The following is a 25101-nucleotide window of genomic DNA, read 5'->3' as shown; positions in this document are numbered from 1 at the left end:
TTACTTTGGCAGTGGTAGGAGATATTTCCTGAGTTCATTTTCTATCAACTGTTTTAAAATGCATTTGTCTCTTGTGGTCTTCTAGGCCAAGAAGCACTTTCACACACCTCTTTTTAAAACTGTTTCTCAACCTTTTTTGTACCAGCAACTGGCAAATCTGGTGTCTTATTCAGGGGGTGAACTTGTACAGCAAGTCTCACGATACAGAAACAAGCGATAGGCTCCTGCCCTGTGATCCATTCTAGTTCGGACAAGGCTTGCTTAGTTACTGGCAAAGCTATGTTTTTCCTCCTTGGAGCACCACTGCGCTATATTACTTAATTGTCAGACATCCATCCAAGGGACCGGAGGTCCACGTTTGCCAGCTACGACACATTTACATATTTCACACACTCAGATTCTGAACATGTCGTTTAGATGCCTGTAGCTGGTGATTCAAATGGCCATAACTAATGTCAGCCATACCGCTCAGCCAATGGAAATGTGAGCCATTCAGTAAATACAATGACTGCTTTTCTTATTTATCTATTTCCTGTCTTGAAATACTTCACTGTATGTCTATGTACATATGAACAACAAGTTGCAATGACTGGCGTAGATGTTTTTAACATTTCAGATTCATGAAATTTGCCAAGAATAACTACTTTGTTTACAGGTGATATTTGGGTTTTGTTTGCCACAACTTTGTTCAAATGTTTGTGTATGTTGGAAAGCTGTGTGTATGAGGCAGAAGTGCAGTTTGAATAACCAGACATTCCCCTCAAGTTGGTTATGAAATATGTTTTAAGCTAAGTTATATGCCATTTGTGTGCGTGAGGCTATGTCCTTGATCTTTTCTCATGCGCTACTGTTTTGTGTTACATTTGCAGTGAAGAAAAATAATCAAACATTGCAGTTTTCAGTGTTAAGACAGTTCTGATCAATAAAACATTTTTTTTGCTTGCTTTTGTGTAACTAGTCATACTTTGACAATGGTAGTTGAGCACCCTAGGCCAGGATAAGCTCTTTCAAACTACATGTGTACTAGTTCGGGGCATAGGACTTCGTTTTTGACTTAGTGACATTCGCCCAATAGGGTAAAACATACCCATGAGTAGTAGGTAAAACTAAAATAAAAATTGGTGATCAAATCTGCCTATAAACAATATGTATACTGGTTTATTCCTTCTAGCTCAAAAACGGGGGGGTGATACCTCAAGTCACCCAAAGCCTTAGGAAGTATATTCACATTAATCAGCAACAGAAGTCACACACGCCGTGACAAAAATATCCATGGTTAGATGTGAGTTGCATTTAAAAGAGAAACTTGGGATGAAATGCCAAGTAACCCCAGTTATAACAAGCCTTTGATTTGCTCTTGCAGCTGTAGCTTGGCCTATGGAGCCATGGAGAGGGCTCCGCAGGTTCAAAGACAGTGCATACAGTTACCATAGAAATTAAGACAAGAAAAGATTCCACTACAAATGTGACTTTATTCGACAATTTAATCATGTTCAATAAATTGAGTTGTAGTAGTTGAAGTCTCTCCATGGTATCATTCGTTTTCCATCACATGCCACGTTGGACACTGGACTTATTCCATCACTGCATCTAGATCCATGAAAAGATGCACACATAAGCCTACTATTTCAAACGCAGACAGTCAGTTTGATCTGAGAATAGGTTAAGTCAGAATACAAAAAGGTAACTTCACCGTCAATCAGAAGTCTAACGCGTAAAACATCATTCATAACCCCAATTGCACATTACAGAAGTCAAGATCACAGTATTCACCTCCACATCTTTGAGGGAACACCGAATGATGCAGGGTTCCTTCGTGGAAAGGAGCCACACTAACGGCTTACAGTCACCTACTCCAAGACTTGGGCCACATTAACTTGAAGATTCCCTGAAGTGGCAAAGAAACATAGGCAAGAAGTCAGTTAATTTCACCAAGGCAGGAGACCACCACATTAATCTCAATGCCTGGGTTATGAGTCAGAACAACAAAAGTTAACTTCACTGTCAATAATAAGTCTAACGCGTTAAAACATCATTCAATCAACCATGGATATTGGATTGCCATTGCATGCAACTACCTCAAGAGAACACAAGGGGTTCCATGGTACAACGTGGACTCAAGAGGGCCATGCTGCTGGCCACGTGCGCAGTCTCCGCACATGATTGTTGTGCTGTAATGGCCTCCGATTTCCTGAGGAATAGAATCAAAACATTAACAAATAAAATGATTTGGCATCAAGGATATGTTTAAAGTCAATCCAGATGTCGATAAATGAGCCGTACCTCGAACTAAGTCGTAAGTAGCAAGTTAGCCATTAGCTCCTGGCCTTTTTACTAACTTCCTTGCCAAATGGCATATAAAGATTAGTTGACATTCCCTCACTACAGTTTTCGACGCATAATCTTTTAGCGTCCATCAAACAATACGGGTAAACCAAATTAGAGTTTAGTCTGCAGTTTGATCCATGCATCTGCAATAAGCCACATGCTCCATGTCCCTCTTGCTTAATGAAATGTAATGTGGCCGGAAGACCCCCCGAATAATTTATACTTGCTTGCAAAGCATATCCGGTAGCTAACTGTGTACTTATTGGTTGAGAGACATCCTAGAATTTCCCCCTCCTCCACTGTTTCGGACATCGCAATCTAAGTCCAACCCCCACATATTCATTTCAGGAAGATGCAAGTTGGCTAGGCACAGAGCTAGATACACTTGAGAACCGAAGCAAGAAGAATAGCAACGCCACAGACAAACTAAAATGTTTTGATACCTTAACTCTTTGGGAAAGCCTCTTTAAAACGTGGTTGTATCGACGCATTGTATTCTATGTAACTCGTACTACCCCGGTTGTACTGTATGATGGACTGGACGGTTAGCAGTCGGGCCCTAGTGTGGTGCATTTTCACGTTACTGTGTAGTATTGACCCCCTTCAAATGGTAAGTAGATAGCTAACCTAATTTACGATACTGAACCTTAGTGGGAGGAATTGGCCTATTAGCTAGCTAGTTAGCTAATGGGTTTAGGGGTTAACTAACAAGAGAAAAGACGGGAATGGCACCACTTAGCTAATATTTAGGACTAGTTAACTAGCTGATGTTTTGGGCTAAATGCTGGTTAGCTAGCTAACTTAGCTAGCTAGCAACCAGCTACGGTCATGATACTAGCTAGCTAATAACCACTAATGTATTTTATGCCTAGCTAACTTGTGTCAACTCCAACTAAGGCCAATATTGTATGTTGTTACTAAATTGCTTGAAGTAGCTACTGTAGTATTAGCTAGTCTCCTGTTTTTGTAGTAGGGAACATTGGTTACTTTTTATAAAAAGTTGACAGTAAATGTCTTCTTGTGCAACATTTATCCAACAAGCTAGCTAGCCATTAAGTCACACTAGTTGGCTAATCAAATCATGCCATAAGATAGATGAAGCCAAGGCATTAGAGCCAGGTTAGGGACCCTAGCAAAATTGATAAGATTAGACTTTAGACCCCCATGTAAAGAGTCTGTCTGTAAAGACCAATCAGTTGAAGTTCCATCGGCTAACTGGTTGCTGGATCAAGCCCATTGCTCTGTGTAAAATGTTTATCTTTCTAAATTGGGAAAAACCATCAAAGAAAATATTGTGTATAGTGCTTTCAAAATTAACTAGAAAAGGTGTGTCCATTCCATGTTGGCCTCTTGCCTTTTCCCTAGTTATCAATCCAGTGAAATACTGCACTGTCTCGATCTGCCTAGCTACAGTCATTAACTCCCACCCCAGACAGAGGTGTGAGGAAGAGCTGCTGGAGATTAAAGCCATAGCTTGCTGGTTCAGCATTTGCAATTATATGTTTATAGTTATTAGCCACACCACAGTATATAGGCTAGGCATACATAGCCTGTGTAGTTATCTATGTAACTTTCACCTACGATTTTATACCCAATGGATGCCTAATACAGACCATGCAAAAAATATCCAATTTATGACAGGAGGACATGGTGTCTTTTTACCATGGAAGATGGATTCTATCCAACATACAGCTTTATGAATAGCAGTGCACAGATGTTTGTTTAACACACTCTGCGAGCTAGTAATTCAGCATGCTTGTTCTGGTTGTGCTCACACTCTTGCTGTCAGTCTTGTAGATAGAGCTGGGCGATATGAACAAAAATTCATATAACGATAAATTGACTGAATTATCATAACGATAAATTGAACGATAAGTTTATAACATTAATGTGCACCACAGTTATATTTTTATATTATCCTTAATACTTCTACTACTTTTAATGTTGTAGCTATCAGTTGTCCCATCAACAATCAGCCATATTAGCAAACTTATTTACATTTAAAACTTTGAATTTCTCTAGTAGGGCCCTATAGGGTATTTATCGTAATGAATGATATCAGCAAAATGTCCACGATAAGTGGTCGGTTTGATTGGTGTTGATCATTTTCGGTTTATCGGCCCAGCTATACTTGTAGGCAGTGCTAACCATGTGCATATAGACAGAGTTCAGTCTGTGTATACTCTGTGTTTGACTGTGTGTGTGCGCCCTATCTTAGCACAAGGCCAATGGCTTTGCAGGCACTTTGTGCGGCTGTATTAGGGTCTACACATGCGGCAGAGACAGTGCCACTGTGAATGTTGACGAATGGAAGGAAGCTCAAATACCTGTGCACAGAAAAATCACAACACAAACATGCTTGATGTTTTAAGTCTCCCTGGGGTCTCTGCACACACTAATATCTGGCCATCCGACCTGCCTACGTGTGCATTGCATGTGGGCAAAATAAGTAGACGGTTTAAAGAAATCCACCGTGAAATTTAATGCAAGGTGGTGATGAGGGCAATATGCTCAAGATAGGACACACAGGTTGTTCAACACAAAATATACATAACCTAGTCATGCATGGCCATTTGTACACCATGTCAGTTTAATTTCTTCACCTTCCCAAAAAACATTTCCTCTTTGATTTTGATCTGTGGTCACCAGAAGTGAGATGATAATGATCGTCATCAGTTCCTGTGTTAATTCATGCCTGCACACAAACTGAGCACTACAGCAAGTAGGGAGGAAACATTCAGACCGTTTTGGAAACTTTCCATTGAAAGTGAATTAATGGAGGCATTTAAATAAAGCACTTGACAGAGTGAAGCAGTAAATACCTTGTACTGAGGATTTATTCTCGATGACAAAAAAACTCAAATTGTAAAAGTTGCTGTCAATAACACCCCTTCTAGGCAATGGTATAATCTTATATAGTAGGTAAATTAACAGGGAACCTGCAGATGTGGCGATGAAGGGTCAGAAGCTCATTTCTACATTCAGTTCCACTAAATATTTCCGAAGCAGCTTGTACTGTGTCCGGTTTCTGTTCTCCTATGTCCCCTTCTGGAGGGTGCATCTAGCGTCAAATGTTTTTCCACTATTTTTTTGATTAGGCCTATGAATTTCGTAGGCTAGTGTCTCACTTAGTGATTACAGTGGTTGAGAACTAGCATACATCTGGTCCCTACTTTGTATCACATTTGAACACATTTAGGTCTAAGCCTAGATGCTATGTAAAAAATAAACTTCTCACCAGTCTCTACCAGTGAGAACTTTAGCTCTAAGCATCAGTAGCATCACATTACACTGAAAAAGTACTTGTTTTCCCCTCCTTTGTGTTCCCTCTTCCCTGGAAGGCTTTGATTCCCATTGACTAATGGTGGGAAACCTGCCAATCACATGTACCTGAGGACAACTCCAGTCATGGGGTGTATGACATGGTGTTGAGCACAATGACAATATCACTGCACCAGAACTCTTAGGCACATTCATTCCCTATCTCTTTAACAGAAAATGGCCTCATTGCAGAGGGAGAGAGGCAGAGTGAAAGCTCAGAACCTGCCAATAATTTTGTTTCGCCAAGTTTGGGTACATTATGTAACCCTAGCAGTGTTACGCAATGTCTGACTTCTTTCCCCTGTAAAAAGCATTAGAACATGTAAAACAAACGGGGCCCCGCACCAATGACCCTCTCTCTCTACTCCCTCTGCCAGATACAGACCAGCATAGAACTGAACTCCCCTCCCCTATACTATCAATCATACCTAACAACCGTGTACAGATGTCCCAAGGATGTACTTTTAGGCCTGAAGGTGTTAAACGTTGTTTCGAACAGTGCTAATTCTCACAAACTCCAACCGTCCAGCAGATGTTCCAGAGATGTTGATGATTTTGAAACAGAGCAGGCAGGAGGTTTGTGGGGATGAATAATAATAAACTGACATTGATGGTTATTGTTTTACTGTTCCTGGTACAGTTCTTATGCGGTGACAAAGCAGTGGGAACAGCCACAGGTGTCCAGTATTGACACAAGCTCTCTCCGGTGTGTAGGCTAAGATTACAGCAGGGTTAACTGCGCAAACAAACCCAGGAACACACACGTTTCCTTTTTTTTACCAAAGACATTTTAAGAAATACTGCTAAATAAATGAGATGTAGCTAGCAAACAGCACCTAAGTGAAGTGGTTAGGTTATTATTGCTTTGAGCTCATCAGATACGCCTAGCTTCATACAGTAACCTTGGTTTTCTTTCGTTACTCCAGGAGGCTGAGTGTGTTTGGTCTGGTCCATTTGGTAGACTGTAGACAGCTGGGAGGAAGACAACATAACAAGGCTGTCTGATTCATAGAAGGCCAGGGGTGATTCACTGAAGTGTGCTCTGTTTGTTCTGGATGCCATGTGCTCCTCAGGCCCTGGCTCGCTTGTTCTAACAGCACTTAGGCCTAGTTCTCCCTCATAAGTGGCTGAGTGCTGGGTAGGGCCTCTAGTAATTATAGATCAGTGATCTGCCTCTAACAGAAACAGCAGGGGCTAGTTACACTATCCTGATGGCCCTTTTGGAGGGGATGTTTCATCCCATAGAGTTAGAAACGAAATCCGTGTCTCAAGTAGTTTAAGACATTCAATTCTATGTTCTACTGTCCTAACTTGGGTTCGGCTGGAGGAGTGGGGATGGGGTTAGTGGGGTAGGTTGGTACACAGAGGTCAGCCATGGTACTAGAATCACTCTGGCCCGGGGACTCCCGAGTGGCGCAGTGGTCTAAGGCACTGCATCGCAGTGCTAGCTGTGCCACTAGAGATCCTGGTTAGAGTCCAGGCTCTGTCGCAGCCGGCCGCGACCGGGAGACCTATGGGGCGGTGGACAATTGGCCCAGCGCCCTCCAGGGTAGGGGAGAGTTTGGCCGGCAGGGATGTTCTTGTCCCATCGCGCACTAGCGCGGGCCGGGCGCAGTGCACGCTGACTTGGTCACCAGGTGTACGGCACATTGGTGCGGCTGGCTTCCAGGTTAAGCGGGCACTGTGTCAAGAAGCAGTGCGGCTCGGTTGGGTTGTGTTTCGGAGGACGCACGACTCTCAACCTTCGCCTCTCCCGTGTCAGTACGGGAGTTGCAGTAATGGGACAAGACTATAACTACCAATTGGATACCATGAAATTGGGGAGAAAAAGGGGGTAAAATACAAAAAAATATATAATAAAGATTCACTCTGGCCCTAGCTGCCTCCTTTAGCTGAGTCATGGCTATAAGGGATATAGCTTTTGTGAAATTAACGTCAAAAGGTAAAAAAATGGGTCCATTTTAGTTAACCTTTTTCCTAACCTTAACCCAATTCTCTTAACCTGCTAGGGAAAAGCTTAATCCCATCTTGTCAAAACCCTTGAGCAGCGAGTGCACTCTACAGTACAGACACCCCCACCCGGCCTCTTCCTGTGCCAAAAACAAAATGAAGACTACAGATCGCCTATCAGTGTGATGTTTTTTAAAAACTCCTTTGCACTCACTGACCACAGAGACTTCCAAGGAAAGAACCACCCCCTTCGCTTGACCCGGCTTCTGTCAGAGCTTAAAAAAGTGTGGTCAGTGATTCAAGCGCCGCATATGCCCACTTATGCATGCATACATATTTCTTTCCTCACCCTCTTTCTCTGGTTGTTTCATTCTCTCTCTCCAAAATTGCTGTCCATTCCACCACATGTTGGGCTACTGAACCCAGTCTAAGTCTGCCCATGTGGGCTTGCGTCCTCTCCCAGAGAGAGTGATATGAGAAGGACTGGAGAGAAACACATTCACATGTCCACCTCAGCCCACTCTTCGTCTGTGCAGTGACTGAGAAACACACTTTTCCCTGAGTTTCACATTAAAGCACGCCGACCATGCTTGCTTTATCAGCCTGATATGGTGGCTGGGCAGATGGCAGCGTGGCTCTGTTGCAGAACTTCTAGAATATTTGCCTCCTCCTTTAGAACCTCCTCATACCATTTGTGCACTAGCTGCACTCTTAAGTCTCCCAGTCCCAACCCCTTATCTAGCCTTCCTTCCCACTCTTATCACAGACTCCTTTTTTAAAACAACTGTGTTCAGTTAAAGGCTCTGCATGGTCAATCTGACGTCTGAAGTGGCCATACAGCATTTACTGCGATGCAGCCTCCACAGACTTCAGGGCTTTCATACTTTTTGTGCTTAGCGGAGCAGAGAAGCGCTATTGTGAAGGAAGTTTGTGTTTATACAGGACGTGCCGCCCCCACCTACCATCAACCAATCATGTCAAAGCGGAGCTATACGGAGCCCTCCACATTTGTGAGGTGCACAGCGATGCGGAGCTTGATTTGGCCTGTGCATCCCTCCAGAGGCTCCGCAATTGTGTCACACCCTCCATACGAAGCCTCTGAGCACATTTTCAGATCAAGCATAAATGGGCTTTTAGGCTAAAGGTGTCTGCGTGCTTCCCATCCAAAACAGTTAAATAAATACATTCTCAGGGGCAAGCTGAAGTCTGTAGCCGAAGTTTACGCCCCTTCGTCTGTGATTGGTCAACAGTAGGGATTCTTCAATGAGGTGTTTGTCATTCAATGAGAGACAAATCATTTATGCAAAATGTTTTCCTTGAAATACTGCACCTAACATCTTAGTTAGGTGCAAAGAATATCACCTTGGCAAAAATGTCCAAATTAATGACAGATTTCTGGAGTTATCATAGATTAATTCTGACTTTTGAGGTGTCTCAAGATGGACAAACAGTACTATTGATGCTTTTTTCTTCTTTTTCAAGCGAATGTATTTTAAGGGACTATGCGAGCAGACGAACCGAAGCATGCAGAAGCCTTAAGTCCCCCTTAACTCCCCCTCAGGCAGGTAGCTAGCAAGACCAAACTCCTCATATGCCTCTAAGTGTTTTACACAGCCATTTTGGAGATGGGGTAATGTTTGGCGATATGGGGGAGCAGTTAACCCTCTGGCATCCCTGCAGTCCATTCAGTTCATCCCCCCTACCCCGGTGTCCCCAGTCTAGTAGTAGTATTCAGGATATGCATTCAATGAATGAGGGAAACAGTCCTCTTTCTCAGGATAGGCATTCCTCTGGGGCCATATAAACTGCAGGAGAGAGGATCACATGCTCTTAACGTACTATGGTTCTCTGTTATGGCAGCACTTTGCCTGTATTCCTATGTAGAGTAGACTATTTTGTGATTATGAATACATAAGTTAGTTATGTATGATCAAACTGATTTGAATCTGTGTTCAATAATACCACATTTTAATTAGTAGCAACCGTTCACATTTACAATGCAACAGCACACCTTGTCTCTGATATGGCTATAGTTTCCATTATTTTTTGTGTCTAGCAATAGAGGCCATATCAGGGCTGATATGGCCAGAACTCTTTGGTCGACAGAATGTAATTGCATTGGCTGTAGATTAAACTATTTTTGAAAGAGGTGAATACTAAGAGTAGGTCCTTGGCTCATGTTGAATACATTTTACATTTTAGTTATTTAGCAGACACTCTTATCCAGAGCGACTTACAGTTAGTGAGTGCATACATTTTTCATACTGGCCCCCCGTGGGAATCGAACCCACAACCCTGGCGTTGCAAGCGCCATGCTCTACCAACTGAGCTACAGGAGGCAGTGGGGAGGAATACCACTAAAGAAGACATTCTTCTGTTCCCCTATAGATAGTGGTTTAAGTATTTTGTGTTCTGTCTTGCAGAGTTTCTGCCGAGCCAGCACCGTCTCCCTCCCTGAAAGCCTGCTCTTTGTGTCCACCCTGGATGGAAACCTACACGCCGTCAGCAAGAAGTCAGGCTCTATCAAATGGACACTGAAAGAAGGTAAGGAAGAAGAGGAGAGTCCTGAGTAATTCACTAGCACCTTTGTTTGTTGTCTCTATCAATCTGGAGGCGCTGTTAGGTGTTCGGGTTACACCTGCAAAACAAAGCGCCATTGTGGTGTTCCACAGGAATCACAATTGAGACCCCTTTACTTTGTGAAAGTGAAGACCAGTTCTGTGTTTTGTCATTTGTTGAATGGTGAAAACCAGATTCAGAGCAGAAACATTATTTTGAGATGTAACTAATCACACAAAGTGTACGAGGCAGTGGGGAGGAGTGCACGTGTCAGCCTACTTTTTTACCTCCGTTGCGTATCATTGCATGTACTAATACTGTAATACAGCTATTGAGGTACTGAATGGTTGGAGAAGTCAACACTGTTCTAGTTCCGTTCTGGTAACCGTGGGAGTAGACTGTCGGTCATAAACTACGGTAGGTGTGTTATCATTCTCAGGGCTACCTTTCATAAAGGGATGTATTGACAGATCATTTTTCACTGACTAATGGCATTTCTGAAGCATTTCTGGGTTTTTAGATAATGGTGGATGTTTTCACTCTATTTTCTGCTCTCCCGGCACATGAGTAAATGCAGTGAATGCTTTGCTCACGCATGCTAACATGGTAATCATTAACCGGGAGAGAGTGGGACAGATATAGTCTTTAATCATGGTCAGCCATTGTAGGCAGGGGTGAACTGCTCTGCTGTATTTGTATTTCTCGTGTGTTTTTGTTCGACTTTACTTAAGTAATAAAGCCAGAGGGGGTATGGTATATGGCCAATATACCACGGCTAAGGGCTGTTCTTAAGCACGACACACCGCGGAGTGCCTGGATACAGCCCTTAGCTGTGGTATATTCGTAATATACCACAAACACCCGAGGTACCATACTGCTATTATAAACTGGTTACCAACGTAATTAGAGCAATACAAATAAATGTTTTATCATACGTGGTATACGGTCTGATATACCACGGTTTTCAGCCAATCAGCATTCAGAGCTCGAACCACCCAGTTTATGATTTATTTTATAGTACTGCTGATATTGATTACTGCATTGTTGGAAAAGCACTTGGAAGAAAGGTATTTCGGTGTACTTGTTTGCGCACGTGACAAGAAAAACACACTTTCATATCTAAACATCCTGTCTGAGGTTACATGGTTAGAATGACACGGTGGATCACAAATGGATGACCTTTCATGTCAAAAGTTAAACCAGTGAGTCACACCTGATACCATACAACATCATTAATAAACGTCTTCCCTGAGGCCTAACTAACTAAAGCCCACAGCCAGGAGGTAGGCAGGTCTTCCCTGAGGCCTAACTGACTAACTCCCACAGAAGGAGCCAGGAGGGAGCTAGGAACCTGTCAGTCGGGCCCAGCAGGTAGGGCCCAACCCAGGGTTGGCATGATGGAGTGAGTCCCATCCCTGGTCCTATCGCGTCCTTTTTATCCACGCCAAACTTGGTGCAAAACCACGCCCACGAGTAACCTAGCAACATTCAAATCCGCGGTGATTGGTCTGAGTTCGGACGTACTCTGTGACTACGTAAATGCGCGCGAGAGAGGAAGGGTTCGGAGTTTACGAGTGCCTGCCATGCCACGAACCGCGGGAGATGCGCAGTTTTGCGGCCTCGTTTTGAAATGAGCTAAAGGAAAGGCAAGCAACAAGTGACTGAAGATAGCTAACATTACATGATTGTCAGTAATGGTGAACCATTGGAGCTAGCTTTGCCCATTCAGCTAGAGCTAACTATGCAGCATCTATTTTAGTTGGCAACTAGCACAAATGTCATGTAGCTAAGTATCTTAATAGGCCTTTCGTAAACACTTAGATAGCTTAGTGTGGTTAACACACTACTAGACAGCTTCAGCCCAATCGGCGTTGTAAACTAGCGATAACACTTGATATAATTCACAGCTTACTTACCGCCAAAAACAATGCAACTATCCATGATGTCGATGCTATCCATCTGGTCAATCAGGCTGGCTGCAATCACTCACTAAAAAGCTACATTGTTTAATGCAACTTCATATCCAAATTAGGGAGAAATGCAGGGTATGGATGGCAATGTTTTGGTGGGGATTCAGTCTGTAGCGTTCGTTCTTTTAAAACGCAGGAACAACCGAACTCTGACCAATCAGCGCGGCTTTGAATGTTGCTAGGTTTCTTGTCGGTGTGGTTTTGCACCAAGTTTGACGTGGATAAAAAGGACGCGGACTATGTTACTGTCCTGACCCTAATGCATCTACCAGTGACATGTATGGACACACCGGCCCAAATATACTCTTTCATACGACAACACACACACACATTAATATTCAGTGTGTCCTCCCAAACAGTTATACTATCAGGTGAGGCGCATATTCAGTGAAGGGAAAGAACATTGAGGTCAGATCACAGAACAGGGCTCTCTATCATGACAAATGGAGAACGTTATACTAAAAAATATATAAATCTCCAGCATGGTCGTCCGTAAAATATGTCATCACCACCAGTCAGGATTGTAATCATTGTATACATCATGGGTGGGCTTTGTTGTTCCACCTACTATGTTCTGAGTGTTGTTCCCTACTGAATGTTCCTTGGTAATACAGCCATCTGTGACACAGGCTGCGTTTACACAGGCAGCCAAATTCAGATTTATTTTTCCCCACTTATTTGTGTTTTGACCATTCAGATCTTCTCACATCAGATATTTTTCAAAGCTGATCTGACTGGTCAAAAGACCAATTAGTAGAAAAAATATCACAATTGGGCTACCTGTGTAAACGCAGTTCCAGGTAATCCACCCAGCCAGACCCCTTCCAGTCAGAGCAGAGGTTCCATCTGGCTGACCTTGTGTACTCGCACTGCCGCTGTGTGCGTTTGTCTAGTAGTAGTAATGTGTCATCACGCCCTGGCCATGTGTGTGCGCCTGTTTGGCAGGGTGGCCTTGGTGCTGGGTCGCATTCAACGTGTTGCAACATTACAGGACATTCAGATATAAATATATTATGTAGATCAGACCTGCTTCTGTCTATCATGTAGGATAGGAAATCATGTCCACTCTATACAATGCATTTCTATCTGCGAAGTTCAGAATACAACCTGGGTCTTTACAGTGAGTATTAATAAGTCCCCTGTGGTCTACTGGCCACTGTTTATTTAGGCTATGCTGACATCATTAGGCAAATAAGGGGCGTTGGCGTCTTATCAGTTAGGAGTTAGGGCAAGTGTGGTTTAAGTAGCTTTTTAACCTGAGACCAACACTGCAGGGGTCTATGCTGACCATTTTTACAAGGAGTACGTGTGCGCGTAAGTTGAAAAATGTAGGTGCACGCAAAGAAATTGAGGAGCACAATGAATCCTTAGATTTCTTAATTTTTCTAGGCGGACGGGTGCTCCTAAATTTAAATTCCAGGTCGCACAACAAAATATTTAGGCGCATATGCAAGTAAAATGGTCTCACTGTAGATCCCTGCAATGGCTTTCCCAGGAATGGGTGTATTGTTGGTCAAGAGACAAGGAGACTGTAAAGTGCCTCTGTGATAGCATTTTTGTCTCGATGGATCCCTTTTTTGAGAGAGATTGTGTACTGTAGCCTTCGTTGGAAAATATTATTATTACTCTCCACTCACAACATCTGCATGATTACTGTCAATGTCTCGGTTGGTGCCCTTTCTCAAGACCACCCTTTCTCAAGACCAGAGAGTGAAAGGTCCCTGACTGAAAAGTTTTCAGTAAACCTTCTGAGTTAATGTTGTGTGTGGGAGTAATCTTTTATGAACTGAAGAACTATGGGGTTTATATTCAGACAGGAGAGACATCAGTGTAGTGGTTCATATTGTGTACTGTAAACATGTTGCTGACTCTTGATCAACCGGTACTGCGCATCATTTGTATTGTAGTGTACTGTTCATGTCACTGATGACTGAAAGGCACATTTTCTTCCCTTTTCTTCTGTGGACAGATCCTGTTCTTCAGGTCCCAATGCATGTGGCAGAGTAAGTATCATCAAGTGTGTGTGTGTCAGTTTGTGTGTGTGTCAGTTTGTGTCAGTGTGTGCATGTGTGTATCAGTGTGTGTGTGTGTGTGTCAGTTTGTGCATGTGTGTGTCAGTTTGTGCATGTGTGTGTCAGTTTGTGCATGTGTGTGTCAGTTTGTGTGTGTGCCAGTTTGTGTCAGTGTGTGCATGTGTGTATCAGTGTGTGCGTGTGTGTCAGTTTGTGCATGTGTGTGTCAGTTTGCGTGTGTGTCAGTTTGTGTGTACGTGTGTGTCAGTTTGTGTGTGCATGTGTGTGTCAGTTTCCTGTTGCTCTCAATACACAATCTGCTGAGCATGCATAGCTGTGTTTGTCCTGTTCTGCTTGAGGAATAAGACTGTACTCTATTCAAAATACAACAGGGTTCATTGATGACTGATCTGACAATGTGTAAGCCCTATCCAACAATCAAATCCAACTTTATTTAGGCCTATAGTGCACAGGTGTCACAACACACTTCACCTTGAATTATGTATGATCTGTCTGAGTGTTAACATTCTCTCCCCCATCTCATCTCTCTCTCTTTATCTCCCCCATCCCTCTCTCTCACCGTAGACCAGCTTTTCTGCCTGACCCTAACGATGGCAGCCTGTACTCTCTAGGAGGGAAGAACAACGAGGGACTGACGGTAAGAGAGAGGAACCACTGAACCCCCTTATTAGACTAGCAGGGTCACCCATCACTAGAGAGGAACCACTGAACCCCCTTATTAGACTAGCAGGGTCACCCATCACTAGAGAGGAACCACTGAACCCCCTTATTAGACTAGCAGGGTCACCCATCACTAGAGAGGAACCACTGAACCCCCTTATTAGACTAGCAGGGTCACCCATCACTAGAGAGGAACCACTGAACCCCCTTATTAGACTAGCAGGGTCACCCATCACTAGAGAGGAACCACTGAACCCCCTTATTAGACTAGCAGGGTCACCCATCACTAGAGAGGAACCACTGAGCCCCCTTATTAGACTAGCAGGGTCACCCATCTCTAGAGAGGAACCACTGAACCCCCTTATTAGACTAGCAGGGTCACCCATCACTAGAGAGGAACCACTGAACCCCCTTATTAGACTAGCAGGGTCACCCATCACTAGAGAGGAACCACTGAACCCCCTTATTAGACTAACAGGGTCACCCATCACTGGAGAGGAACCACTGAACCCCCTTATTAGACTAGCAGGGTCACCCCTCACTAGAGAAGAACCACTGAACCCCCTTATTAGACTAACAAGGTCACCATCACTAGAGAGGAACTGACAGTTTCCTCTTTCTCTAGAAGGCCACTGCATATCTGCCCACCACAGGTGATAAGCAAGTCACGCAAAACATGTAGTGCACATCGGTGTGTGTGTGTGTGCGCGCATCATGTTTCTGTTTTTGCCGTAGTTGTAGTAGCAGAGTCTGTGTGAGATTGTGAGTGTGGGCATGGTGTATGTGGTTTATTATGAAATAGCATTGCTCAACATTGACCCCTTGATATTGATACATTCACAGTAAACATGCTTATGAGTGGGCCAACTGACGTTTCCCTGTTTTCCACAGAAACTGCCTTTCACCATACCTGAGCTGGTCCATGCGTCGCCCTGCCGCAGCTCTGACGGGATCCTCTACATGGGTAAGTCTTCCAGCTCTCAGACCTAGAGTATATGACACACACTGACATAACATGTAGACATTTAGAACAGACCAGGAACAGGTTGGACTACGTTGTCATGGATACCTGCTCTACCAAGCCAGGCAACCGTTCAAGTCCCGATCAGGCTGACCTCTAATGAATGAATCTAATCTTGTTAGAACTACAAGACGTTACACTACATTAGCATTCTGTTCACCTCACGGTCATCATAACCCCTGCTCCTTTGAATATACTGCGGCCCGAAGGCGTTAACGTTATCTAACCTATCTGCCGTGCCATTGTTCAGCGGAGAAAATGAATGTCACGTTTCTAGTCAGTCCTGTAGAAGTTTTCACACCCATTCACTGAAGCCACTGCGAGCACAAAGGGAGAATGTTCTGTGTTAATTGTCAAACCTGTTGGCCAATGGCAATTTTCACCTCACACTGTGCTAGACAAACAACTGTAATCTTCAGTCTAAAGCCGCCCTGCAGAGTCAGTTTGAGGAACAGCTCAGCCAACAACATCCTACTCACGGGGTGGGGCCACCAGCACTGCAGATAGGCCACTGTTTCGTAATCCATCAGGCGTAGTTATTATAGTCCAGCCAGAATAACTATTATTGTCACTCCCTTCAACAACGCAATAGGGAGACAGTGCACTACTAGGGCATGGGGGTGTTTTTAATAACATACTATAGGTAGGTAAACACCCAATACCATCTGGGAGAATGCTGGGTGCATGTCTAGCCCACTTGTGTTTTTACTTAACTGTCCCACCCATTCACTCAAAGTATAATAAGGATAATAAACAACTCTGATTGAATGCGGTTCAACTGCATGTATGGCTCTGCTTTCAGACCAGAGACCAGTAGGTTTTTCCAATGTTATTAGGCTGACTGCTCTGTGTTTCCTAGGGCTGGGCGACATGGCCTAAAAAGAGCCATGCATAATGCACATTCATTAATGGAATGATGAGGAACTTCTTGTAGCAGGCATTATAGAAAATGAACACGGGTCTCATACACAATCTCACAGCACAAGCCCACGTGCTAGTTAGTAGCCAGCTAATCATTATATTTCAAGTCTAGCCAACTTGGATCTATTTGCTAGCTAACAAGGTAGAACAGTTTAGTTGTTATGAACACACCCTTCTGTCCATCCCATAACTGTTTGAACAGCATGTTAGCCTGTCCACTTTGTTCAGATGTTGAAATCAAGTGGCCTACCTAATTTCTCAGAATGAGAATGAGTTGCCAATTCCGTATATATTTGTGTTTTATGCTTATTGCATATTTATAAAAACACAGACTAGACAGCTTGTATAATAGTCTTTGGCTAAAATACTCCTAGCGGTACGCAATGCTGCGAGCGACAGAAACTGAGCATGAATTTTCCAGAATCAATGTTCGTTGATACTCCTGTTTTAGTAGTGTCTGCTCTGTGTGCAATTTGGGGAGGTGAGACATAAAAAGGGTGTTGTTAGAAAGGTTAACTTATCTATTACATAATTTTACTGTATCAATGTCTTTCGGTGTCCATATGATTGATTTCTTTTGGACCAGACCTCAAAATGCAAATAGCGAGTTGAAAACGCTTGTCTTAGAGGAAGAAGTGATCTCTCATCTTTGTTGTTGTGAGTGGAAGGGGGAGGGGCTTGGTGTGTGTGTGTCAGTGGGAAGGTGCACGGTCACAGCAGGAGAGAAGGAGACCAGACCAAAAAGACAACATGAGAAGCGGACATCAACGCCAATAAAAACACCCAGCCCTATTGTGTCCATGTGTTTGTGTCCTCATGATGTCCTTATGTCTGTGTTTTTTATCTGTGTTTGTGTGTAGGTAAGAAGCAGGACCTGTGGTACGTGGTGGACCTGTTGACAGGGGAGAAGCAGCAGACCCTCACATCCTCCTTTGCTGAGATGCTGTGTCCCTCCTCCTCCCTGCTCTACCTGGGACGCACCGGTAGGCCCCTGTAGCTCACACCACACCCACCCACCCACCTGGCTGGCTGGCTGGCTGGGGTCTAAACATCTCCACGCCATATTATTCACTTCTCTCCCTTTAGCCACTGTGTAATACCTATGAGGTTCAGTTAGGCCCAGGCTCATAGAGATGTGTTCTGTCTATTCGTTCCTATGGATAGGCCCTCTTTCCCCACTCCTCCTCCCCCGTCCCGACACCTGGGGTGACATGATTATCAGACACATGAGAGATCTCCCTGCTAATGGCACTTATGTAAAAGTCAGGCGTCGATGCAAAGCCTCTCTTTTCTCTCTTTCTGACATGTTAACCAGGATCCTGTTGTACTGGGTTTCGTTTTCCACACCTCATTCACGTCCCCTTTACAGATCTGGGATCAGCTCCCCAAATCCTAACCTTAACCATTAAATGTGAATCTGACCCAAGATCTGCGATTAGGGGCAACTTGACTGCCTTGGAAATGCTACGCTACTTCCCATGCCCGTTTGTACTCCCACTGGACCTCTGTAGCTCAGCTGGTAGAGCACAGCTGGTAGAGCACGGCGCTTGTAACGCCAATCCCCGGGACCACCCATACACAAAAAATGTATGCACGCATGACTGTAAGTCGCTTTGGATAAAAGCGTCTGCTAAATGGCATATTATTATTATTACATTTTAGTCATTTAGCAGACGCTCTTATCCAGAGCGACTTACAGGAGCAATTAGGGTTAAGTGCCTTGCTCAAGGGCACATCGACAGATTTTTCACCTAGTCGGCTCGGGGATTAGAACCAGCGACCTTTCGGTTACTGGCACAACACTCTTAACCACTAAGCTACCTGCCATCCTTGGTGATCTGTCATACCCTGTGTCCTATGGCATCCACTTTATTTTTATGTGTCACTTTAGATGACTTGTCTGTGGCTTGTTGTAGATATTTATGGCAGTTGTAAGGGTCAGGCTGCCAGTGCAGCAGTCCAAGAAGTAGCCTATGAATGCTTTGAGACATGGAGACGTGGGATAACTCTGTCGGGGGAACATGAATTTGGACTTATGTCATGTTATCCTGTGTTTTTCTAAGTTGGCCAGTTTTGTCACCATAGCTAGCATGGCTGTATAGTTGTAATGAGCGGTCTCACCATTTCTTCCCAAAGCACAACATCACCGTGGGTTGAGTCCTGTGGGGTTTAGTTTCACTACTCTGGCATATCCTACATGTTTTAGGCTACAGTATATAATGTTGTCCCTTTGTCTTCCCCAGAGTACACCATCACCATGTACGACACCAAGAGTAGAGAGCTCCGCTGGAATGCCACCTACTTCGACTACGCCGCCACGCTGCCTGACGATGACACCAAATACAGTAAGACATGCTTTTATACTACTTCTCTATAGTGACAGTCTCTATAGCGACAGTGAATGCAGGCAGTGTGTGAGAGAGACTGCGTTGTTTGAGATATGCTGTCTGGTAGGACTGTGATGATACCAGTATCACAATATATTTTCTATGGCAAAAATGAAAACACAAAGCAGACCTGCTATATGTAAAATATTGTGTGCTGTAATAGCTTGGAATATAAATGAATGTGACCCTGGATGACAACATAATGATGGTGGTTTCCAACAATCGGGCTGTTTTCCTAAATTTACAATTTAGTCATTTAGCAGACGCTCTTATCGACTTACAGTTAGTGAGTGCATACATTATTTTATTTAAATTTTCATGGGAATCGAACCCACAACCCTGTCGTTGCAAACGCCATGCTCTACCAACTGAGCTACATCCCTGCCAGCCATTCCCTCTCCTACCCTGGACGACACTGGGCCAATTGTGCGCCGCCCCATGGGTCTCCCGGTCACAGCCAGCTACGACAGAGCCTGGATTCGAACCAGGATCTCTAGTGGCACAGCTAGCACTGCCTTAGACCACTGCGCCACTCGGGAGGCGTGATACTAATGAGTATTGTGGTACTGATATCGTCCCGGCCCTGCTCTCTGGTTGAAGGCATTTCTCATACTACATAGATCCAGGGAGATGATTTTATACTGTCATAATCCTCAACATATTACTATAGAACATCATCCAATATTAAGGAAACCAATATTAAATATGATTCTCCTCACGTCTCTCTCTCTCTCCTCACATCTCCATCTCTCTTTCCCTCTCTCCCCTCTCTCCCTCTTTCTATATATGTGTATATATTATCCACCTCACGTCATCGTTCACATAGTTGTACTGATGCAATACGTACACCCAGTTTACACCCCCCTCCTCTCCCCCTCTCCTTATAGAGATGGCCCACTTTGTCTCCAACGGTGACGGGCTGGTGGTGACAGTGGACAGTGAGTCGGGTGATGTCCAGTGGATGCAGAATTACAACTCCCCCGTGGTGGGCATGTATATCTGGCAGCGCGAGGGCCTGCGCAAGGTGCCGCTCACCAACGTCGCTGTGGAAACGCTGCGCTACCTCACCTTCATGTCAGGCGAGGTGGGCCGCATCACGCAGTGGAAGTATCCCTTCCCCAAGGAGAAGAAGCCCAAGAACAAGCTCATGTAAGTAGACCGTGTGAACGACAGTGGCTCCCCTTTAGTTACTCAGCTATGGAGGCTAGACTTAAGATATTACTTTGTATGTGGCTTATGCTTTCATAGAAAAACACAGACAATAGGATGAAACTTTTTCATTGTCACTTTTCGACAGGGAAGAGTCTCTATTTTACCCTCATGTCATTGTTTTTCTAGAATAAATACCCCAGGGGATGGGTATTTTAAAGTGTAGAGCTGACTACTGTTTTAGCTTGAACTTTCATGCAAATCTTCCCATAGCCATGGGCATTGAATGTGCATACACACACACACACACACACACACACACACACACACACACACACACACACACACACACTATATATACATATATATATATATATATATATATTGGTTAAGAACAGTAGCCCCGCCCTTTTCTATACACAATGTTTGTTTCTATCAGCTCCAGTCTATGCTCAGCAAGACTCCAAGCAGAGCCTCTCCCCTTGAGCATTTGCCACAGCATTTCAGCCAATACCATTCTCCTTTGACTCCTATTGAAGTAGTTTATCATGCTTATTTAGCCACTTCAATCTCTCTTTGATGATTAATTAAATAATTTACTCTGAATCTGTTTGATTGTTTTCCTTCAAGGCATTTTTTTTGTAAACAGCCCCTTTGAAAATGCTTTTGCTGAACTCTTGAAGTCTGACAAGTAATGTAAGATGGGGTTGAATAAGTTGATGTTGCAAGCAGCACGTGTTACAGTATTTGATCTCCCCATCCTGAGAACAGGGGTTGGCCCCAACTCTACCAGTCATGTTAGAGCTTTGATATGCATTCCAGGGCTCTGAATCATTGATGGGGTATTGAAGATCCGTTTTATATCTATGTTTGATGATTGCACAAGCCAGTGGTGGTGTAGTCAGGACTTGCAGAGATGTAACACTTTATGAACAAATGATGCACATCCAACCAACACAGATGGACTCTTTCAGTCGTGGTTTCACAATACAGTTCTGTACTTCTATTTAAACCAGCTTTCAGAAGATACGAGAAATAAGAGTTTCAGTGGGTGATCTTGTAGTGTGTGTGTGTGAAATTGTCTGTTTGTAACCAAGAGTGTAGTTTTCTGACTCAAATCAAAGCTGTCTACAGTATAATAGAGAATCTCCCTATTATAAATGGCCTGGTTAAGGTAGACGATTAGGCTTCTCTTAACCCAACCATGTTTAAGGCTAAGATTAAGGCTATCCTGTTCTGTTGTCTTCACAGGGCCACACTCTACGTAGGAAAGCACTCCACCAGCCTGTACGCATCGCCCTCCCTGGTGCATGATGGGATCACGGTCGTGGTGAGTGACACTAGGCTCTTCTGTGTTAGAACAAAACGTGACATTCTATCTAGAATCTAGAACATCACCAAACAACTGGATGCTTCTGGGAGGTGATCACAGCCCAAAATCAAAGATGTGTGTTAAGAGTCACAGGGACCCTGCACTAGTGTTGGTTTGGGTGTTTACCTGGCCACAACCCAGGTCACAATGCCCCTCTCAGGCCTGGGTCACTGCAGCACAGAGGAACATGGGATAGTATCAGCAAGACCCCTTATGAATGGACCTAGGAATTTTGTATCTATTTACAATAAAATGTTGAGAATAATTTTCAGTTTCCTTCTAAGTAGTAAAGGAGGTAGTCATGTCTGTCAACATTTAACAACATTAAACTATGTTAGCATGTCAATCACAAGGTGACTTCCTTGGTTAAATAAAATATCCATAATAATCTAGTGGTTTGTGTGTCTCCTGTAGCCCCGCGGCAGCAGCTTCCCCATGCTGGAGGGCCCTAACAGCCAGGAGGTGACCGTGGAGGAGGAGTGTGTGATCACTCACAGGACCAGCGTCAAATTAAACGCTGCCCTGAGGGAACGCAACCACATCAACTTCATGAGGAACCACCTGCTCCTCATAGGTAGAAAACACTCCTCTCATGCATTGCCCAGTGTCTAGCGCCCTCCGGTGTCTAGCGCCCTCCGGTGTCTATAATATAATATAATATGCCATTTAGCAGACGCTTTTATCCAAAGCGACTTACAGTCATGCGTGCATACATGTTTTTTTTTGTGTGTATGGGTGGTCCCGGGGATCGAACCCACTACCTTGGCGTTACATGCGCCGTGCTCTACCAGCTGAGCTACAGAGGACCACATTGTGTAATTATAGTGCCCTCTGCTAGATGCTCAAAGTCAGTTGTCAAATGTGGAACACAAACACTGTCCATACACTTCAATGCAGTTGTGGCAGTAGAATAAGGATGGAAGGTGGTTTTGAGAGTGATGTCAGTATGATGATGATTAAAGGATTCAGAATATGTTATTGATGTTATATAGATACATAGATGTTATATAGATACATAGATGTTATATAGATACATAGATGTTATATAGATACATAGATGTTATATAGATACATAGATGTTATATAGATGTTATTACACACAATGTGGAATATCATCATAGTGATGATGCTGATGATGGTTGGATGCGTTTCTCTCCCAGGTCATCATGAGACGCCTCCTGATGCCCATAACAAGATCCTTGAGAAGTTCCCTGACAGTATCCCACGCCAGCAGGGCAATGTCATCCCCCCCACCACAGAGAAGACCATAGAGGAGGTGTGTGTCAGTCCTTCAGCATGCCAACTAACCTCTCCTCTTTGATTGATTTGATTTTGTTGGGGTATAAAAAATATATTCTCCCTCTTCCCCCCCCCGTCCTCCCCTAGAAGGTGAATGAGAGTGACATGGGAGACGGCCCCACTGTGGGCCCCAGCCCCCCAGCGGTCACCTCCATCCAGGAGCAGCCGGGGCTGACCACACCGGTGAGAGTAGAGGCCCCTGTGGACTCCATGCTTAAAGACATGGCAACCATCATCTTCAGCACCTTCCTCCTGGCCGGCTGGGTAGCCTTCATCATCATCTACCCCAAGGTGAGGGAGCGCTGACACCTAGTGGTGGTCTGGTGTATGGTTGTGGCTGTTACTGCCTGGCTGGACAGACTTGTCAGTCAACAAGCTGAAAATGAGAGTGAGGAAAATGTAGTCCACAGTTTAGTTCCAGTATGATGGTAGGCTCTGTGTTAAATGTAGGAAGGAAGGCCACAGTTTAGTTGAAATGTTGAGTTATAGATATAACACATACCTGATATGACATGAACACTCTATCGCTCACTTATACATGGACCCTGTTTTCTGGTTTATATTAACACAAACACACACACACTCATCCCCTCTCCTCTCCATCTCTCCTCTCCCAGAGTGTTCACAAGCAGCAGCAGCTGCAGCATGAACAGTTCCAGAGGCAGTTGGATGAGAGGCTGGATCTCCTGAGGAGACAGCCGTTCCCTCCCCCAGGGACCGACCTTCCCCTGCTGGCCCCGGATGCTGACTCAGACCACAGCAGCCCCAACGGCACCCCCAACATCACCCCCCGCGCATCCAACCACTCCAACCTGTCTGTGTCCGAGCTGGGCAGCTCCGCCAATGAGCATGAGGACGGAGGTATGGAGGACACAAGTGGATACACACACATTGATAAAGGCACACGCAATGATTCACATACACTGACACTCACACTTACATTAGGTCTAGCAACGCTCTATTCATCTTGATGCCTGGGTATTGTTTTGAAAATTAGAGTAAGATACTCTTCTGATTCCAATATCTGATGTGTTTTTTATGCTTAATCAGATGAGGACTCTGACGTGGTCAGAGTTGGAAAGATAACGTTCCGGCCCAAAAATGTTTTGGGACACGGTGCAGAGGGAACCATCGTGTATAAGTAAGTCTCAACCCAATCTAATGTTTCTACATTTGTAACAAAATGAAGTGTCTTTTTTAGGTCTGCTCAGTCAGTCGTTCAATCACCTCTACTGGTCATAAAGACTCTCTGGAGACTCTTTGGCCGCATCCCCGTTATTTCTGTGCAAGTGCACACTTCAGCAGAGGGCTAGAGAACTGGGACCCTTTTTTTATTTTATTTTAAATAAATGTTAAGTTTTACAAATACGTCAACCTTTCTTTGTAAAGTGTCTGTTTAGGAGTGTTCTACTAACCTTCCCCTGCTCTGTCCCCCAGGGGTCAGTTTGACAACCGTGCCGTGGCGGTCAAGAGGATCCTCCCAGAATGCTTCAGCTTTGCTGACCGTGAGGTGGACCTGCTACGTGAGTCAGACGAGCACCCCAACGTCATCCGCTACTTCTGCACCGAGAGGGACCGGCAGTTCCAGTACATCGCCATAGAGCTGTGTACCGCCTCACTGCAAGAGGTACTGCAGCCTCACTGACCACCAAACACAGGGGTCTGCAACACCCGGCCCACGAGCCAAATGCGGCCCAAAGCCAAATGTATCTGGCCCTCCAAAGTTGTCTTATGTACTACAACAGCCTCTCTCTTCCTGACCTATCAGCTTACGCTCTCTATTAATTCATTTGTTCATTCATCCTCTTAAACTTGTTTCTTGTTACCTTTACTCACTCACTGGTTGCGGACTCTGTGTTTCCTTTTTCAGTATGTGGAGAGACAGGATTTTGACCGCCATGGACTGGAGCCTGTGATGCTGCTGCAGCAGACCATGTCAGGACTGGCACACCTGCACTCCCTTAATATAGGTAATAATCACAAGATGTGCACCTCCACTAGGTTTTAATATAGGTTTTCATGAAGAAAACAAAGGTTAACCTCCCATTTTTCAATATCAGTTACAGTTAGGGCAAACCCATACAGTAATATTTTCAATATAAATCACAAGACTACTGCACCTGGACTAGGT

At 44.2% G+C, this 25101-nt stretch overlaps 1 protein-coding gene, 1 long non-coding RNA gene and 1 other non-coding gene across 3 annotated transcripts in view; 1 reads left to right on the top strand and 2 right to left on the bottom strand.

Annotated features, from left to right (window-relative positions):
- Positions 1-1278: 1278 nt before the first annotated feature.
- Positions 1279-1420, bottom strand: LOC121552021. The gene has a single exon (XR_005997154.1). It is a non-coding gene; the product is annotated as a small nucleolar RNA SNORA50 (small nucleolar RNA).
- A 32-nt stretch (positions 1421-1452) lies between these two features.
- On the bottom strand, positions 1453-2530 carry LOC121551664. The gene is made up of 4 exons (XR_005997099.2): positions 2284-2530; positions 2079-2191; positions 1774-1888; positions 1453-1590 (listed from the first exon to the last, which is right to left on the bottom strand). It is a non-coding gene; the product is annotated as an uncharacterized LOC121551664 (long non-coding RNA).
- A 128-nt stretch (positions 2531-2658) lies between these two features.
- LOC121551663 (serine/threonine-protein kinase/endoribonuclease IRE1-like) overlaps positions 2659-25101 on the top strand; it is a 28069-nt gene continuing 5626 nt past the window's right edge. The window contains exons 1-16 of the mRNA XM_041864373.2: positions 2659-2938; positions 10023-10143; positions 14098-14131; positions 14726-14798; positions 15713-15785; positions 17624-17746; positions 19007-19108; positions 20038-20299; positions 21551-21629; positions 22086-22245; positions 22832-22947; positions 23058-23261; positions 23588-23831; positions 24021-24111; positions 24408-24597; positions 24841-24940. Coding sequence (XP_041720307.2) covers positions 2858-2938; positions 10023-10143; positions 14098-14131; positions 14726-14798; positions 15713-15785; positions 17624-17746; positions 19007-19108; positions 20038-20299; positions 21551-21629; positions 22086-22245; positions 22832-22947; positions 23058-23261; positions 23588-23831; positions 24021-24111; positions 24408-24597; positions 24841-24940 — 2053 coding nt within the window. The 5' untranslated portion in view covers positions 2659-2857. The remainder of the gene's footprint in view (positions 2939-10022; positions 10144-14097; positions 14132-14725; positions 14799-15712; positions 15786-17623; positions 17747-19006; positions 19109-20037; positions 20300-21550; positions 21630-22085; positions 22246-22831; positions 22948-23057; positions 23262-23587; positions 23832-24020; positions 24112-24407; positions 24598-24840; positions 24941-25101) is intronic.

This window comes from Coregonus clupeaformis, chromosome 35 (genome assembly GCF_020615455.1).
Source record: "Coregonus clupeaformis isolate EN_2021a chromosome 35, ASM2061545v1, whole genome shotgun sequence".
Lineage (NCBI taxonomy): Eukaryota > Metazoa > Chordata > Actinopteri > Salmoniformes > Salmonidae > Coregonus > Coregonus clupeaformis.
This window is presented reverse-complemented; position numbering and strand designations above follow the sequence as displayed.